General features: G+C 38.8%; 1 protein-coding gene across 1 annotated transcript in view; it reads left to right on the top strand.

The window, feature by feature from the left end:
* Positions 1–20,359, top strand: part of PDE3A (phosphodiesterase 3A) — a 278,181-nt gene that overhangs the window by 240,647 nt on the left and 17,175 nt on the right. The window contains 8 exon segments of the mRNA XM_086610771.1: positions 1,728–1,843; positions 5,606–5,650; positions 5,653–5,787; positions 5,790–5,823; positions 9,515–9,600; positions 10,061–10,230; positions 11,579–11,716; positions 17,081–17,192. Coding sequence (XP_086466897.1) covers positions 1,728–1,843; positions 5,606–5,650; positions 5,653–5,787; positions 5,790–5,823; positions 9,515–9,600; positions 10,061–10,230; positions 11,579–11,716; positions 17,081–17,192 — 836 coding nt within the window.

The raw sequence follows: 20,359 nt of genomic DNA, 5'->3' as shown, positions 1-20,359 counted from the left end.
GAAGGGAAAAAAATAAATCTGGATTATCTGCCACTTCCCCTGTACCAAATTCAAGCACAGCACAGATCACAGAGAAAGGAATATTTTATGACTTGAAGGGTAAGAGAGGAGAATGACACTGAAATTGCCCTGTAGCAGATTCTGCAGTTACGAAATCTGCAATATATTCCTCACAGTCCGAGACATTACCTTTAGATTTCTAGTCAGGTATTTGCAAAAATCTCCTTTAAATGTCTGTTTAAGATTAGTAACCCTGTATTCTTCCATCCTTGTATCACTAAACTGGTAAGACATGGTCCTCTCATAGCTTCAAATGATTTGACAAAAATAATAGAGCTTCCACATTCCTTCCCTCAGTCACTCCTATATCCAATGGTTCTCCCTTAAGAAATCAAAGGATGTGGTTTGGGTGTTTTTGTTTTGGTTTGATTTTGTTTTTCTTTACAGTAGGCCAGTGTGTTATATTCTTCCTGTCAATTAAAAAACAAAACCACAAAATGAAACAAAAAATAATTAAAAAAACAGCTGGATTCTTTCTTCCTCTTACACAAATTACAGGAATTTGGGCCAATGAAGACAACCAGCATATATTTTTGTACGTAGTGCTTGCTCTTCCAAAACATAATGTGTTTGTAGAGTAAGGCAACATTACATGCTTTTTTTCTTTCAGAACACCTTTTTTTTTTTTCCCCCAAGTTTTTTTCAAGTTCAGCTGGCACTAGACTGCTTTGAAAGGTTGTTGTGTGCCTTTCATGTCATTGCGTCACTTGAATGTGAGGCTATGAGGAGAAACGTGAAGCCTGAGAGACCTGGTGGATCTGTCCAGAGAGGTTATAGCCCTCACGATAAGAGCAAGTGAGCTTGCAAGCAGCAAGTGAGCTGTGGCCTTGCAAGCAGTGTCCTTGCAAGCAGCTGACATTTGATGAGTGTCATTCAGGAAAACAATGATAAATACAATTCTCTTGCTCTACAAAAGTATTTGGCCTCTTCTGATACACAGAAGTTCTAGCCTGAAGGCCAAAAGCATGCGCCCATCCCATTGTAGGAACCCGGCATTTGTTCCCCACACGCACAGATGCATGCACCCCATTTTCCTTCAGTGAGTTGCTCTTGGATCAATGACCAATGTCTTCAGGGTGTTTCAACAGGATTTTTTTTGAGATGCAGCATGCATTTCAGTTGGCTAGAGCATGAAGTGTGTCACCTAGAGAAGAGGCACACCATTATCTACAGCAATGCAGAACTCTTCTGAGCCTTTTCCAGCCTCCTGAGGAGCTCCTCCAGTGCCCGAAGAGTTACTGGGTATCTGCCTTGGTGGTTGCAGCAGAGGAGTCAAGGAGACTGATTTTTCATTTACACTGAGAACTTCTGCGTGTTGTAAAAAGGCGTTAAAAGAGAATATAAATTTAACTTATTTGTCAACTTTTAAGCGTCTTTGTACTGTCAGAACAATATAATGAAGACATCTTTTTACAAATAAAGTGAATAGGCCTGAGCACTGAAGGAAGTCCAGTTTTGGAGTGTCTGCATTGTAAATATTTTTGCTGAATACAATGCTGAGTGCCTCACAAATAGCAGTTCAGCCAGCAGATAGATGCTGGTTTTCTCATCAGACTTTGGGCTATCTCAGTAACCCATACTTCTTGCTGTGGCTCCTAACTACTTAAGATTTGCCATTTAGGTTTGTACTGTGTCAAACGATGCTTGTTTGTGCTCTGATTTTGCAGCACTGATTCCTGGAACAGCTCAATTCTGATGACAATCACAAAGAGCAGGTCCTTCTCCACCTCCTACGCCATGTCTTCTACCAACCACCTGAATGCCAAAAGGCAGAGCAGACAAGGTGAGTGGGCATCTGTGGCTCTGTCAGGCTTGCTTATCTGCTTCCCTATGATTAGCATGCGCAGCTGCTTTTGGTCTCCGTCTAATCTGTATCTTTTCTTATTTTTCTATGAACATAAATACAGTTATTTCCTTTATTAAGGAAAAAAAAACAAACAAAACAAAACAGTGGCTTAAAATATTATAGCTCATAGTGATGCCATTGTAAATGGTTTTACTTTTATGATTTATAAAGGTTAGTCACGACATGATGTGGCAAGTATGATACTGAATCGCGTTGTTAGTTATATTCATATAATTCTCTTGACTACAATAGGACTGAGAACAGAGTGTTTTCTATAACATTTGTTAAACTGTGTATATTGCCTGACAGATTTCTTGAAACACAACGTACATAATGCCGTTCAGAACCGTAGGCAGCAACTAACCTGTCTTATGCAAACATATCCAAGACACAGCCATTATAACTCACAAGTCTATCTCTGTATATTGTTATTGAGAAAGTCCAGGTAGTTCTTACTGCGTTTTAGAGATGAAAAATATGGGATTTTTTTATTCAGCATTTAGGGCCTTTAAAAAAATGACTCCTTTTTTTGGCTGAGGGAAAGAATTTGAAAAGGTAACTTCTTAATGAAATGTGCAGTATGACAGCCATGAATCAATCTTAATCCATGGTTCTCTTCCCTGTACAAATGCAGGATAATGTTTACCCATGCTTTAACTTCTAATTCAAAATGATCATAAGGCCTTCCTATTTTTAATCAGCTCGTTTTTTTTTTTTCCAAGCATGAAATAATGTTGAGACAATATTATTCAGAGATATTGGCCACCTAGAGGTCAGGTAGAAATTGCTAGGTGCCTGAGGCCTGACATCAGAAATGTCAGAGAACCCAAACTTACAGATGAGTTTGAAGGTATGGCTGCACAATTATTCTGCACATCTAGCACTGTCATATCGCATCTCCTGTTCAAACTGAAGAGTTTGTTTAATCTCCTCTTGTACAGAAGCCACTTTGTTATACCACAGTGAAGACTAAGTAACACACTATTATCTTAAAAGATAATAGGCAGACAGGCAAATGAATAAAATTGAAACTGGAAAATAGTGGAAATATAGTACCAAGATTCCAGGAATTTGTTTTAGAACAAACCAAATCCATCTTGGACTTGTGATTTTCAGAGATGACTCCATTAAATTGAAAGGTGAGGGGAAAGGTGTAGTATTTTGACATGGAAACAAGACTTACCAACCGCATCAGTTGCTTTTACATTTCATCTCTTCTGCTTCCAGAAAGTGTTATTAGTCATCTCTGTTACTTAACGACACAAGCTCCCCGGTGATGAAGGGAGAGCTCTGTTCCATCACAAGCAACAGGAGTAAAAATCACTCCATCACAGGAGTAAAAATTTTGGTTCAGCGTTTTGTGCAGACGACTGATATTTTGATGGTTTAGAGTGTTTGCAATCATGCACTTTTAATTTGGTTTTGCGTTCCAACTAAAGAATTGCTTCAATTTACACTAGTTAATATAAACTAGACTTTTATATATTAGGTCCATTGGCAATATGTAATAATTCTTGGTAGAAGTTGATCTAGGTAAATCTGTAAATCTGTTAATTTACAAATATCTCTTTAATTATTCATGAAAACATTAGCATTTTAAAATATTGCTAGCTGTACCTATTTTGGCAAAATTCTGAGGTAAGTGTTTTCATATGTAATTTCACATCACATTGAAGTTACTGTTTTATTTCTTCAACACTGCACGTGTGTAAAAGTTCTGGAGGACCTAAGCAGATGAATGTACTTTAAAGAGTTCTCCTGTATTGTTCATCTTCTCTTATGTTGATTGTTCAAAATTCATTGCTGTAGCAAGACATGTTTTCTCTCACTTTTGCTGATAAATGGTTAATTGTTGGATTATTGAAAGTATGTTTGCATTTTTCTGGTAAATGTATTTATTTTTGGTTACCTACCCTGGCAAATTACTCTTTCAAAAGAAAACCACCCATATTTCAAGAGACAGAAGTCCAGACTAGCAGTAGAAAGCCAGCTGTGATTAGAAACGTTATTGTGAAAATTGCTATCTAAATTCCCAAGACTTACTTTAAATTGTTAAAAGATCACCATATAGTATATATTATGTTATTATACTATTATGTTAGTATCCTCTAACAGGCATGAAGATTACCTGGTAACATATAGCTCAAAGATAGATAATAATCCTACTCAATTCCCTGTGCAACTAACAGACTGTGAAATGCTTTTGAAGACATATTTTTGTTGGATGGAAAGCGGATATCTCAAAGGATTAGTAAATGTGAAACAGAGGCTTTCTGTATTTTAAAGCAATTTCCATATGTCATGGCCGCCTGATAACTTTTTAATTGCTCTGTAGGTTCTATGTTTCCGATCTCAAGACTAGCATAATAGTTGCAATCATTGAATTAAGACAGAAATACATACCACATGTTTGCTGAAGTAAACCTAATCAAACTTAGGTGTTGGATATCTCAAAATGTCAGTGTAGTAACTGTCATAGATTATTTTTAGCTCTTGAATTGTCAACAGTAAATCATATTTAATTTCATATCATAGTAAGTTGTGATCAGGAAAAAACACTGGAACGGTACACATATATCCTGCAAGGTTAGTATTTCATAAACTTAGATCAGCCTATTACCTTATTCTGAGATAATTTTAGCGTCTGGAATGTATTTAGATAGTGGGCACAGTCCCAACGTAAAACCAGATAAAGTTCCCAAGCTCTTTATCTTTTGGCTTCAAAGATGAACATGGTAAGTGAACTGGGGCTGAGTTCCTACAAACTTTAGAATAAAGCTCAGGATGTTAAGTCAATTTACATACATTTCCTTTTAAGATAGATTATCTTTGCTCCTCTGCACTTTATTGTGAATGGGATCTTTTTGTTTGAGGCTAGAAAATGTATAGTGGATTTGAAGAGAAGGTGGCACTTTGTGTTAGACACTGGACTGGCTGATGCGTTTCATCTTGGCAGCGGTGCTTAGATAGAATAGGGGACAGAGAGAACATCTTGCTAGTGTTCACACGAGTGCGTATTGGCAGTTTCTGATACACTAGCTCAGGAGTACAATACCATGCGGTACAGGTAATGGTCGCAAGTCTCCCATAGTGAGCAACAGATACTGAAAAATAAACACAAGCTGCATAAGATCAAGGCCAAAATCTGTGAGGAATGCAGAAATGGCACCGTAAGTACAATATTTTATATTGATATAATGTTTGACTACTAACATTGCTTTTTTGGTTTATTGCTAGTCTTCACACATGTAGAAATTCAAATTTACTGGGAATATGTGTAAGCCTTTCTGGTCCCTGCTTTACAGATGGAGACAGCGAAGCAACGAGAAATTGCAAATGGGTCTGCAAACATATTTGGAGTTTGGTGTCTCTGTCTCTAGAACGTGTTGATACCAATAGTCATGGCACTAGTGCACACCTTTCATTTCGTGCATGCCAGTTAGTGCATCCTACTCCACAGGGAAAATATGCTTCGTATATTGAGCCAAATCTTCAGCAGGTAGAAGCAGCTGATATTAATGGAGCTTCATCTCTCTGTGACAGCCGTGGGCTTGGCTCAGAGTGGAGGAGGGTTTTCTCTTTCCATTTGGAAGCTATGCTGGTACGTGCGCATCTCAAGAGGAGTATGTCTGCACAGTGAACTCATACAACCATCTGCCACTTCTGCTAATTGACAAGACTCTTCTCTTCTCTTGCCAGGTGTCCCACCAAACATTTCACCTCTCACCTCCCCATGCCATTCACCATTCAGGGGACACCTGCCGCAAGTCCTACCGGAAAAACATCTTCCGTGTCCTTTCCAGAGTCTACAGATACTGACACCAAGCAAGGCTTAAAGCCACACAAAGTCTTAACTTCTACTCAGAGTGCACCTAGCCTATCAGACCTATTATCAGCCCCTCTGTCATCTGCAGCAGGTAAGATAGTAATTTGATATGCATTGGAATCATTTCATGTTCTTGCAAACAAGCTCTTTTAGCCCACATACAAGTTTTTGTGATTTGCAGCAGTATTGTGTATTGATATTTCACTGTATCTAAGTGGTTGTTAGTAACTTGCAGATCCCAAAGTTGGATTTCACTTTAAGGACTTTTGTTTCTCATGCCATGCCTTTAAAACAAACAGTCACTTTCAGGTCACAGGCCAAGTCTTTCACAACAAGCACCTGATGTTTAGTAGAAAAATCTGACTGCTAGGGATTCATAGCTGCTGACCTGTAGCCTTCTGATAAAGGTGTTCCAACAATGCCTGAAGATTACATATTTTTGAGCACTGTCTCAGAAGGGGTGGATCATGCCTCCTCTAGGGCAGAATCAGATTTTGTAGCATTGGGATGCCACAGGTGAGTTCTTTCTACTGCTGAAAGCTAAAATAATATGGTTTAATTTCACACTTTAAAGTAGCCAATTATTAGATTATATAGACCTGCTCTGCAAAATCAGCATTTTGGAAAAAAAGTTGTTCTGCTTATCTTATGTTAACAATTGCTAAGTTAGATTTCTGGAGTTCGCAATATGTGTCCAGTTCAGAATAGTGGGAGACACTGGTATTTAGACACCTGTTCTAGTGCAGTTTCAAGGTTACCTTACTCATTAGATGTTACTTTTGGTCTTAGTAGTGAGTGATTTGTGATTGGCTAGGCAGAGGCAATGTGCTGGGTTAAACGTTACCAAGTTTGACTATCTTTGGAAATAGTTTTTAGCTTCTGACTTCAGTCACATGACTTTGGATGTGTCTCAGTATGCTACGTGCAGGGCTCAGAAGTGGGTGTGAGAAAGCCAAAACTGAGATTGCGAGTTTGCTCAAGGGAGTCATCCTCACTGGGGTTCAGACTAGGATCCTGACAGGCTTTTAAGATGTAGTTAGGTGACTAAATAGAAACTAAGTGCTTTTCAAAGATTTTCAAAGGTATTGCAAAACTAGGACTTGCACTGATTCATTTCAAATGAACACTGTATTACACATAAGAAATATACCATAAATGTGCTACTGTCCTATTAAACTGTGCCTTTATTACTACTTCAATGAAATATTGTTACTTCAACTAGTAACAATTATGGCTGGAAGCCTTCCATTAGAGAGAACAGTTGCATAAAAAATGTCAAAAAAAAAATCGGTGTAAGGTTGCTGTAGATACTAATGAAATATATTTTCTTGATGTTTGTAGACTTTGATTTCAGTGTAATCATTGGTAAAATGATTACGTAAAGACAGAGCTTTTATGCATCCTCTGTCTTATGTGATCTATGTCAGTGGCATAGCATGTTTAGGTTCTTAATTTCCTTGTTTTCAAATGCTTAGATGGTGTAAACATTACAAATAGTTACATTGCTGGCATAGGCTTTGTTGTTGATTATTTGAAACACATTATTTAAATATTATGGTGCAATGACTGCTAATACAGTTGTCATCCACTATTACTAATAGTCACTGTCCCTTTAACATTCACTGAAAAATCATTAGCACTGTCACATTTCTAGCCATTAGTATATAGAGATGTCATATCCACAGATGCAAGCTGAACCAACAAACCAACAGCACATAAATAATGCACCCCTTAGTAATGTAAGCACAATTTTTAAAAGAACAGCACAACAAAAAACATTTAAAAAAAAGAAATGTAGAAATTAAATAGCTAAGATGAAAGAGTTAAATTAACAAACACAGTAAATAAATGTTTTAATGTTTGAGCTTTCAGTTTGTAGATTGCCAGTCTTCATGGTATGCAAACCCCCACATTTACTGCCAAAAACCTGCCTTGCTACAAAATAATACCAGGTCAGCAAACCTCTGCCACCACGAAACCAATCCTTCCCCCAACAACAACAAAAAGGAAAGGAAATCTTGGTGGGTTCAGTGCTTTAAATCAGATCCACCCGGGCAGTGGCATCAAGACACCAGTTTTACTATATTTTTTTTTTTTTGGTAGGAGAGCGGAGTTTGAAAATTGTATTGAAGAAGAATGTATACTAGGCAATGCTGTTAAAATAACTTGTAGGTAATCATGTTTAATTCTGCTTAGTGGATGAGGCAGGAAGCCTGTAGAAAAAACATTAAACAATCCTGTGATTAAGTATATTATAATGCCTATGCATAAAGGCAATTGATCAAAAGTTGCATGGGCATGTTTCCTTCTGACATAGAGCAGATTTCAAATGTTCTACTAGATAGCTCAGTAATTTTTTTTCAATATAGTGTATTATGTGGGCGATACATAGTAAATCGGTGCGAGTTTGCATATATTCTGGAAATAAGAGGTAATGATGCAAAAGCTTTGTAGCATTACAACTAATCAGAGGCTCTCTTTCACATTTACATTTTGGCTTGTTAGCATTGACCTTATGGAAACCACAAGTAATGTGGGAGAGAGAAATTAATTTTTTTTTTCATCTTGTTTATAAACCTGAGTGATACAAGAGTTATTTGCTTGGCTATGCACTACAGGTATCATTGTATACAGATTTGTATCTTTACTTAGAATTCTTTCAGTAATTCATTATGTTTGCAGGGCATACCAAGCTCCAGAATGTTTTGGATGACCCAGTCAAAAGTCATCTGGCATAGGATTTCAGCCATTTTTATATGATGAACTTACATTGGTGCAAAGTTTCTCGTACAATGTTTGACCAAACAAATTTTGTACTAGTTGCTTTGCAAAGGCTGACATATATAAGATATGCTACAAAATACTGAGTTGAACCAGGGGAAAAAATGTCAGTGTTTCATGGACAGATTTATATAATGCTGCTAAATGAGGCTCTAGGTTTGTTAAGTTCTCTCATGTTTTCGTGATATATCATTGTTCCTTCAGGTCCTAGACTCAGTCACATTGGTACGTTGTAATTTGAAATGTTCCAGCTGGTATTGAATTCATGTTTAGGGCTTAAAGAGAATCACACACAAGGACTAAAGCATTTTAGTGGAAGGGAAGAGCCAGTCATTTGGAAAGGCCATGATATTGTGATCTCTCTCACAATGTCTTTCTGTTCTGGGAATGATGAAGCAAAGTCTGTCTTCTTGTTTCATTACTCAGTGTCTGGATGACAGATCACTCACCTCATGTTCTGTCCAAAACACCCTCTTGGTTCTGATGTGCTTGGTATGTTGTCTATGAAGTAATTCCAGAATACCTTTTTCCTCCTTAAGTGTAACATACTTGAATTTTGAGCAAGAAAAGGAGAGTAAAGCCACATTATGACTGTGTTCAAATTGAATTATATAAGATTGTGTGGCACTCTGGCACATTTTCATCATTGTAATTCTTGTTTATAGGGCAGCTGTAGTACAAAACCAGGGGATTCTTTTGTCCTGACAAATGTAAAGAATTAAAAATTCATTAAAAAAAAATAATCACATGGTACAGGTTTACTGTTGGCAACACAAATGTAATGGTGGTGGCCAGTTAATCCAAGGTCTTCTTGTCTTTTTACATTCCTGACTTCCAATAAAAATTCAGCTCACTCGTGTAATTTTGTCTCGAGAATGCACCCTCTACTATAGCTTATTCTGTATGACATAATCTGACACCATCAGCAAGAAATCATTTTACATAAGACTGTCTGATGCGCATAGTTCTTTATATTGTGCATGTTTCTTGATGTATTTCAGCTGTGGCAGACCCTATAACCAAATAGAAGCTGGTGGTGGGACACTAGATAGAAATGATGGTACCACACACACCCTGAACAGAACAGGTAATTCTTTGTTTGTCAAAAACTCCTCATCCTGTAAAATTCAATGATTATCTACTGAAAGGGCAGATATGTCTGTCTGTCATAAAAGGAGAACATACATAGGTGAGACCATTCAAATTATCTTTGAGGTTCTTTTCCTTATTGTAGGTACATGTGCAAAATGCTAATGAAGAATAGAGTTCATATATAGCGAAAATATGGTTTCCCTCATCTAATCTAGTCAGCTCAAATAACAATCCTCAAAATTTTTCTCACTCTTCAGTCCCTGATCCTGTTTTTTACACTCTGCAGGGTATATGCTTTTTAATGCCTTTGGACAGATTGTCCGACTTTGGACCCAGCCAAGCAGCACATATGTATTATGAGTCAGAGATCTTGTTGCTGTTATTCAGAAGGTCACAGGATGACTTTGATGCAATCCTTGCTATTCACACAACAAGCTTTGTGATTTGTGTTCTAGATGATCCTGCTCAAGCCACTTCTGACTATGAGACAAACAACAGTGACAGCAGCGATATAGTACAAAACGATGATGAGACAGATTGCTCCAAAGAGAAGATGCGGAAGGGATCTGTCTGTAGGACATACACACCTGAGACCATCATTTTGCATCCCTTAACACCTCCTGAGGTAGCTTGTTTAAGTTCCACTCGCACAATAGACTGAGTGTATACTGACACTTGGGGGGGGGGCGGTGGAAACACAAACCAAAACCCAAGAAACCAAACCAAACAAAAAGCACAAACTCCCACAAAAAAAAACCCGTAGGGCTCTCTAAAGGCTGTGGCCATGATTTTAAGCAACAATTGCAGCAAGCTTCTACCTTGTAGTAGGAGGATTGACTTTCAAGAATTGAAAGGAACTGTTGAAATGTGTGAGAGCTGCTAAGCACTGGCCACTTGTGAAACACTAACCATCTATTTTGATGAATAAATATAAGTTTATGGATCTGGCAATAGGCATTTTGAAATGTCTGGCTTCTGTGTTAGCATTACCTTTAAAGGGAATAGATTGGAAGTAAGATAAATTGTCTTCTCAGACTACCAGGATGATATATAGTCTTCCTGATCAGCCACTTCAGCTTCTCAATGGACTTGCAGTCTTGGCTAATATATACAGTGGTCCTCTTTTAAAAATAATTTAACACTTGTCCGAGGGTGCTGCGTGATATTATTGGTGGTGTATGTCTTGAACATAAAACATTGCAGTATGGCAAACAAGTGCTGATCTTCATATGACTACTGTATTCAGCTGAAAGCTTGATTGACATGGAGAGGGAAGCTTGTTTAGTTAAATTTTCCACAGCCTGTTGTACAACTGAATTACTAAATTGAAGTTGGCATGAGCTCTTGAAAAATTTATTGTAATCTGTTGAACTGCAGTTGGGCGTGCTGAGAGAAGACATTTTTCTTGAGATATTTTGGCATTTACTCATCTACAGTTTCTTAGTAATAATGAAATTCAAGGATGTATACAAAGAGAAATGTGAAAGGAGGGGCACACCTCATCTTTTATTTGCACACCTAGAAAAATAGGTAGGTTTCAGTTTGAGAAGTACAAGTCTTCACCTGGACTGGGTTCCATTAGCCACGTTAGGTTGTAACAAATGGGTCCTGATGCAGAAGCAGAAACTGAATGCTTTTACCTCTGTACTGCAGCACATTTTACAATGAAGACGACAGATGCCTTTGGAAATGAACAAATGATTTCCATGAATGAACGAATGAATGTGTCTCATGGATAAGTTCAGAGACTGATGTTTCCTATACAGGATTTCCTATTCATTCAAGTGAAACAAATTATAAAGGAGAGTGTCTAGCTGCAGGGCTGGTAGAAATGGGGACATATCCACTGAGCTGAGTCAAGTACCATCAGCTTACGGATGATGCTAATGTGACCTTAGTATTTAAGAGCATAAATTTTTGCATGAGATGCTTCACAGAACTAAAATTTCTCTTTATTCTGATTTCTGGCATAGGACAAGCCTGTACTTGCTCCTGAGCCTCTGGTTATGGACAACTTGGATCCCTTGATGGAGCAGCTAAATAGTTGGAACTTCCCAATCTTTGATTTGGTGGAAAAAATAGGAAGGAAATGTGGTCGGATCCTCAGTCAGGTAAGAAGGATGTCTTGTCTGCGATGACTGGCTAGATTATTGATGGATTTAGACAAAGTAGTGTTAAGATTCGTTGTCTTTACAAACTGGTCATCCAATGAATTATGATCTCTGCCACCTAATTCAAAGCTGGCAATATGAACTGCATCTCATTACATTCCTTACTTTTAAATTTCTATATTTTTAAATTTAAAAATGTGAAAGAAAAAAACAAACACTTATTTTGCCTGCTGCTCTCTGCCAGTGAGTTTGCATAAACATTTCTGAATATTCTCTTCTATCTACAGGAGGTGCTGCCACCCCTTACTGAGTTCTTTGTGAAAGGACTTCTCATGAGGTTCAGCATAAGAGGGCCAAACAGTAAATGTATTCAGATGATGCAGGAAATACACAACTTTGGTCTTTTTTTATACCAGAGATTTCAGTCAGGCTGTGCAAGAAAGCAAGGTCTTAGGAAATGGAGGAAAAAATAGTCATTGCTATATTCCCTCACCTATAAAGAGTCAGCACTGATAGCAAATTCATGTCATTATTACGTAGGGAAGACTAGTTTCCTATCAATCAGGATGTGAGAGTTTTTACTAGTCTTTCATTCAACTATCGTTTTTTTGTTCTGTCTTTTAAGTTGAATGCAGGTACTGACACAGCCTGTCTCTACTCAGCAGTATTAACGTCACTTTCATAATCACTTTCTTGGCTAAACTTTCTGCTAAACAAATTAGCCTTTTTTTTCTTACAGAAGTATTGAGGTTATTAAACAGGAAAGGCAAGTAATTGTATTTAGGGATGGAAGAGAAAAAAACCCAAGAACAATCTGATCTAGTATGACTTTACAAGGCTTACGTAGTCATGAGTGCTGGCCAGAAGAGATTACGTTAATTGGTATAATGTAGGACAGTTAACACCCCCGACAAATACAGAGATTAGTGTGTCAGGCAGATCTCAGTGCAACAAGCTCCAGAGAATGCTGTAGCAAATCTTGGTCCCTTGGTGGTTGACTATTATTCAGCTACATTCAATTATCCAGTGATCAACCAGGAAAACCACAGCATGAATTGAAATTTATTCTGTGGTCTGCCTTTTGTCGTTCTGTAGCTTGGCAAGTGACATCTATGTTTAACCAGCCTGCCAGCTCTCTAGGTTAATTTTAGAGAAACAGGCAAACCATGGCTGGATGTGGATATTGATATAAATTTGGTGATGATTATTGAGACACTTTTGCACTATTCAATGAGTGTGTGATTAAAATACTCTTCTTGATCATATTTGTCAGGGTATTTTATAACAGCAAAGCACATTATAGAATCAAAAATGAAACATAAGGAAAAACAGAATTATTTTAATGGCATAACCAACAGTTTGGATGAGCCAAAATTTGTTCTGGTTTTACCTGGGTACCTCTGTAGGTTTTAAGCGCTTTACCAAGTTTCGTGGAATTCTGTACTTCTCAGGACAATTCCCCTGTGCCTACCTCAGTTTGCACTGAAGCTCCACACTCTGTTTCCCAACATTAGCTCTTTGCACAGATTCTGAACACATTATCCATTTTGCAGTGCCACGAAATGAGGCCTGTGAAATAAAATAGTGAAGCTTTAATAAGTAATATTGTGATCAAAATTCAACATTTTCTGTAACAGCTGTTTGTAATAACTCCCACTCCCTAAGAGCAGAATGTAGCAAGTTAACCTTGTTTATAAAATAAAGATAGTTCCTTTAGTTCTTTCCCCCACCTACTCATATGTTCTTAACAAAATTATTTTCAGAAATGAGAGACATAAAATAAATAAATCTTCTTCTCCAGCTAAAAGTATTGTCTTTTTCTTGTATATAAATCCTCGGATATTACAAACAAAGGAAAACAAAAGCCTTAATGATTTATTCTCTGTATTTTGCCATTAATTGGACTCATCCATTAAAAGTAAGTAGATTAACAAGCTGAATTAACTATATTTGCCTTGCTAGGTTAAATTTACAAGATGGAACAAAGCAGAGTTGACACGTGCCTCTAGGGAGGCATTTGGTTTAGAAAGCAAATGCTGGCTTAGCATCTTTAAAGCTGCTTGAGATGTCTGTTTCTTCTTTTTGGAATGTTAAATTTACTTAGACATATAAAAAGACCCCAAACCAGTCAGCGGCCATAAAAGCATCTGTGCAAAGTACAGTGGAAAGTACTCTAAATGTGGCACTAACAAATATGCATGACAGGGCTTAGAGAAGAATTTACATACCAGTCTCATTTCAGAAAGGCACAGCGAAGCTCTCCAACTGAGTTGATGCTTCACAACAGGCTATGGAGTTAGATAGTGTCTTTGGTCACGCTTAACACTCTTCTTACAGCTCATAAAACTAAAACCTGTGAAAGAGAAACTAATTTTCTTTGGAAAGCAAAGAAAAGGAGAAAGAATAGGCTAAAGTCAAGGTCTCTCTCTAGCTTTTATTACGGAGCCCATTGAGACAGGAAATGCTGACGGCGCTCCTGTGCTCTCAGTACATGAGCAGCATCAAGGCAAGATGGCATCATTGCAATCTGTGTGAGTTGGTCTGTGCGTGGTGCCAAGAGGAATGTTTGGTCATCTCATCATCACACATGGCTTCTGCAGAGAGAAACTGCAGCCGTTATATGAAGGAGTGAGGGAAATCAGTCCTTGGCTGATGGGACATTCCCAGGATCATCACAGCGGCCCTTGAGAGGAGTTGTGTTTGTCAGAGCCAGAGACTGGGTACCAACAACTTAAAAGAAACACATTTTTGAAGAAAGCAAATACAAGAGACAAAAAAAGGAGTGCAAAAGGGTTGCCTATGAACAATGACTAGAGAACCACTAATCTCAACTTTGCACGTGTCCTCCAACAAGAGCCATTTATGTGTGTCTGCAACACCCAGGAGAGGAGCTACGTGTGAGTAATGATCCCCGTTTCCAAAACAGCTTCCATTAGGAATCATGCAGAAGAAGTGCTTGTTCTTCTTCAGGCAGCACCGCCAGAATTATCTCAGTTATAAATGATTCATTCAAACATTAGCAATCGTTGCAGAGACAAGCAGAAAACAGAGGCTGGACAGAAGAGGCGTTGTGGAACACCCATTGCCAAGCGCCTGGCAGCCGTTGGAGTTCCTGCGGGCTTGTCCCTTGCAGCCGGGACCACACCACAACTGCCAGGGCACCACGCTCAGCCCATGGGATTGTAACTCCCAGGGAGCTCGTGGAGCAGCGTGCAGTTTAGGAAGGAAGGATTTTGAAAGACAGAAGTGTTTAAAAGTGGTTAATCCAGAGCAATGAATAAACAAAACTGCTCATTTTTTCTTTTTTTTTCAGATGAAAGAATTTAGTTAGTTGACTTTCTGAAAGACATCAATGCCCTTTCTCACTCTTTCTGACCTGCCCTTACCCCTTCCTCCTCCTCATTTGCTAAGAAAGAAAACATTACAAAAATCTCCAAGTGACTTGCTTGGCAGTTTATGCTTTCTAATGACCACAGAGAATAGTGCCATTTTACTCCATGTCATGGGGAAGAGCTATCATTCATATCCGTCACAGTCAACTTCACTTCTTTTCAACTACTTTTGAATTTCCCGCCCCCCAAAATCCAAAGGGAGGAAAAACGTACTTTTGTGACACGCTTTATCTAAGATACCTGTACAGTAAGGTTTGGTCCTGCAGAATAATATTTCTTTATGCTTCCTCTCTCTTTACAGAGGTATTTTGTTGGAAATATGAAGCTTGCCATTTAGTGATCCAAGACTAGAGTGTGAAATACTTCATCTGTCAGTAGGTGAAAGTTTGGATTCCAGCTGATTTACTTCAGCTGTGATTCCCGATAGATAAGCAGAATTCTATACAGTGTCTAATCCAAATTGTGCATGAAGTCAGCCTCTTCACTCTGCCTCAGTAGGGGGATCTTCAGAGAGTAAAGGTTTGCCTTCTACAGGCCCTACCTTTTATTCTAAACTTGTGTCTTCCAGAGCACTTTCATTCTGTAGTTCCTTAGCTCCTTCGCTATAAAGAACTTTTCACTTTATGGCCAAAAGTTGTGGCCAGAAAGAGAACTTACCACCAGCAGTGATTTTTCTAACTGCATTGCCACTGGCACTTATACAATTATGGTAGGAACAGAAGTTAGAGCTGGAGCCACCAGCAGAACCCCAGCTGTCAGCCATGTGTCATTAGAAGGACATACTAGATGGTGTCAGACATCACACTCAAGCTGTCTCTGCATCATCACTGCCTGTTACAATGCTGCAAATTCATATCTTTTTCTATTATTATTACTGTAAAAATCCACAGTGGCAGGACAATTCAAGTTTATGTTCACTAAACTTTAGGTGCAGCTCACAGGTCCCAATTTATATACAAAATATATGGAAAGAAACTGGTGTGGATAGCTGTTTGGTTTACATTCAGGTGTAAACACGAAACATAATTTGTAACAATTTCTTATCAGTACAGCACTCGTCATTCCAAATGTGCTTCAAATTGCTTAGCTCTAGGCAGATCATTACCAGACAGATGGCATCAGAAGGACAGAATTTAGCTAACAGCAGTAAATAAATAAAGAAGCTGAAAGGCTTTAGGGTCCAATTTGTGAAAGAAGTGAACAGGTCAGGCAGTAATTCTAATATGTCTCATTGTTCTGCATGTCAAGTTCAAACTTGTCTTCAAAAGCATCCATTTTGTGGCAGCTTCTGTCTGTTTCTGAGCACTCGTGTCTCCTGAATACCCCCTCACTCATCCGTCACATTCTCTCATCTGATATATCCTCTCCTGGATGTCTACAGTCATCTTTCCATGAAGGAACACTTGGAGCAGCTCTGCTTCCTAAGACGCTTGCTGCCTCTGAAATCCTGTTGGAGAAGTCACTTTTGCAATTTCACTTCCAAAATGAGGGAGAGAGAAAGGAGATAATGCATAGGATCTGAATGGTTCTCTCCTTTTGTCATTCCTTCACTTGTTCACACTTTTTCTGGGAATTGATTTGACTCATGGATGCTCCTTGGAGAAGTTTGTGGGGAAATTTTTCCCAATACACTAAAGGTCTCTGGATATCTTCCTTTACATGTGAATTTTTCTGAGGTGCTTGCAAAATCTGGGAGATCCATATGCCTGAAAGGAAGAGAAGAACGTCTGGAAGGGTGTAATGAAGCAAGGAGAAGGACTAATACTTGGTACTAATAGCCTGTCTGTTTGGCTACATAGCCACATCCCTATGGAAATGCAAATAGCTGCAGCTGTAGCTGGATCAGATGTACTTGAGAAAATACTACCAGGAAAGCCGGTTTTCATGGGGTGATTCGACAGAATGATTTTTATATTTGTTTTTTAGAGTTTTTCTGGTCTATTAGCAGCATGGTTGTTTCGTTTTTTTTCAGGTATCATACAGGCTTTTTGAAGACATGGGGCTGTTTGAAACATTTAAAATACCAGTGAGGGAATTTATGAACTACTTTCATGCCTTGGAATGTGGATACAGAGAGATACCTTGTAAGTAGAAATTCCCAGGAGATAACGATGCTTTCTTGAAGTTTTGGGTGTTTTCCACACACTTTGTTATCGAAGCCTGTCTGCTCTCATTATAACAACTACTTTTTTTCCTTCTGCTACATCACAACCAAATGGATGGCTCTCTAGTTAGAGGCTGATGCTGAACCACAGCTGCTTGTCTTTTTTCATTGCATTTAATGTTTCATGTTGTTTCGTAATAATTGATGGCAAAGTGCAAGCCTGAAACCATGTGGAACTACTATAGGTACAAAGAACTGTTTCCCAATGATGCAAGTGTGGGCACCAATCCGGTGCCCCAATTAGAGTTTATTAAAGCACTTCCCCCCTAAAGCAATTTGGATTTTTACACAGTAGCAGTGCTATGCTACCAAAGGAGATGAGCTTTATAAAGCAGAAAAAATATGCCAAGAAGATAAATGCATCCTGTTCTTTTGCAACTAGAGCTTGGCAGACACTTTTCTGTGTGAATCATTTATTCACTGAAAAACCTGCTTTCAGTCATCCCCAAAGTATTTACTAATTTAAGTCAAATTTACCAAACTGCTTCAATTGCAAAAGACTCTTTCCAGGAGGAGAGAGGGAGCTATTACCCCTTTTAGCTGGCAGATAACCCTAGTGTTGAGGGATATAGGACACCTTGTTTTCTCTCACCTCTGAGAGAAATGTCTGAAACATTGGTTTAGTAAGTCACATAGTCTCTCTCTCAAAATATTAAATACCAGTTGGAACAGCTACAGTGGGAGAGTTTGAGAGAAATCTACCTCAAAATTCCTCTCAGCCAGGTGGTTTGTACTCTATTCTGGGAAAGTGAGACAAAAAATTTCAAATTTTTTCTTGTGTTTGAACCCGATCAGAGATTCGAAGCAGCAGATTATAGCCTGAGAGGTTTATAGGTGGATGTCCCACAGTCTGTCTGTCCTGCTGGAGTCATTCCTCTTTGTTTAAAACATTCATAGAGTCTCAGGAACTTTTTTTGTGAATCTAGCCCTCCATTTCCAGTTTTTCATTTCTATAAATGAGTAAAAACCAAAACAACTGGTTTGGATATAACCACGTCTTTCTTCTAGTTACTGAACTGAAAAATGAGTTTTTCACATAAAACTAATGGTGACTATCCCTGTCGGATTAAATCAGTACAAGTTTCACAAGAGGCTAATCTAGCCTTTAGTCCTGAGAAAAGCACTAGACCCCTATGCAGGGCCATCCTTTAGGTTTTGCATGAGGAGGTTAGTATCTGAGGAGACATGTTCTCAGTACTTCGCGCAAGGCGGGGGAGAGGCGACTCCTTCCTTATTTTGCTTTCTTCTTTCCAAAAATAGCCATTCCTGTGCTGCTTACTGTTTTGCTGTTAAAAATTTCAGCTAGCGGTCACTAACAAGTATTTAACGGGAAAGTCACAGGGAAGACAAAGGAGAGCAAGGGAGGAAAGCAAGGGGTAAATAAAAGCACCAAGTGACATGACATCATGTTTGCATTTAGTGAGTAAGCAGAGTGATTGCATATTGTGAATATAAGAAACCTTTTTGTGTTACACCCATAATTCAGTGCTGAGGAACTGTCCTTCAGCTGCACGCTGCATCTTTAGGATGCAGCAGGTGTAAAACCAGGTTGCTTACACGTCTTGCTGCCAGTCCCTTCCAATCCACCAGAGTACAGAGGTTTTTCCACCCCTAATGAATCTGGTGAATTCCTAGAGAGAGCTTCGGGACTTGTGTGTTGGCAATTTTTCGTAATGAAAGATATATATCATCTCCAGTGTTATCCTGATTCAATCCATATCATTGATTAGGATATCAATGATATCCTAAGATACCATTATCTTCTTAATGTAATCTAGTTCTTCACCTGTTCCCATCAAGCCTGTTCCAGCAGTTGATTTGCCAATGAGAAATCCATGACTGATTGGCATTACTAAGCTGTCTCCAATTAAGATGACTGATTACCTAGAGGTGTAGCCAGTTACTGTGAGTTTTACAGATGGGCGTGACTCAGCAGTGGAGTCCTATTGTGCTTTGTCCTCTGAAATGCATCTTTCCAGAACTGCAGCAGCAGTAAAGTAGCCACAGGTTATCATTCAGATTAGCAGATTTCTTTGTGTTTAGCTAGTCACTATAGAATCATAGAATGGTTAGGGTTGGAAGGGACCTCAAAGATCATCTAGTTCCAACCCCCCTGCCATGGGCAGGGAAATCCTCCACTACACCAGGTTGCCCAAAGCCTCATCCAACCTGGCCTTGAACACCTCCAGGGATGGGGCATCCACAACTTCTCTGGGCAACCTGTTCCAGTACCTCACCACCCTCAATGTAAAGAATTTCTTTCTTATATCTAACCTAAATCTGCCCTCATTCAGTTTAAATCCATTGCCCCTATGTAGAAGATAGCTGTGCTCTGCCCAAAATTAGCCTGAATCACAAGCGGAGATGCTTGTCCTTCAGTGGTTTAACCCAGATGTAAGCTTTAGTCCTGCTGCAGCAAAGCATTGCCCTTCTTTCAGCATCATAGTTACTTTTTGCTAGTGTATATTTAGATGATGCTTTGTGCTGAACTAGTGTGTGATTCTTTTTCAGCCAGTTGTGTTGATTGTGGGGTAGTTTATCTGGCCTTGAAGGATTTGGTGCTTTGAGCTTTGGGGTGACTTTTGTCTCTCATTTCTGCAAAGAGAGCTTGTAGTAAGCCAGATTACAGGATCCAGTGCCTGAACTCTTATCTCTGGCTGGAATAGTGTGGAAAGAACCTGGTTTAACTGTGCAGTGTACATATATCCTGAGTTTGATTTTTTGCAGTGCAGCTGCTAGCACGGCACCTAAATTTGCTCAAGTAGAGTCAGGTAAGTGCTACATGCCTTGTATTTAGAAGCTGGGCGAAGTCTAGTTACTGAAGTGGATGAGATTTTCCCAATGATTTCATTTGAATCAGAGGTTAACTGTGCATATTTTCCCCATGGCATTTAACTAGCAATAGGCAACCGCTGGAGTAAGGGATTGGAACTGGTAGCACATGTCTGGCTCCTTGTTTAACATGTTCTTTGCAAAGTTTCCTACGTAGCAGATCCCACTGCTTCTCTGCTGGTTTCTCTTTCTTGACTGGTATGAGACACACCATTGGACGTGCTTCAAGTTTAATAAAAGAAAAACTGAGCATTT

The sequence above is a fragment of the Tauraco erythrolophus genome, chromosome 4 (assembly GCF_009769465.1).
Source record: "Tauraco erythrolophus isolate bTauEry1 chromosome 4, bTauEry1.pri, whole genome shotgun sequence".
In the NCBI taxonomy this organism is placed as follows: Eukaryota; Metazoa; Chordata; class Aves; order Musophagiformes; family Musophagidae; genus Tauraco; species Tauraco erythrolophus.
The sequence above is the reverse complement of the archived record's forward strand: the minus strand, read 5'-3'. Positions and strand labels throughout refer to the sequence as shown.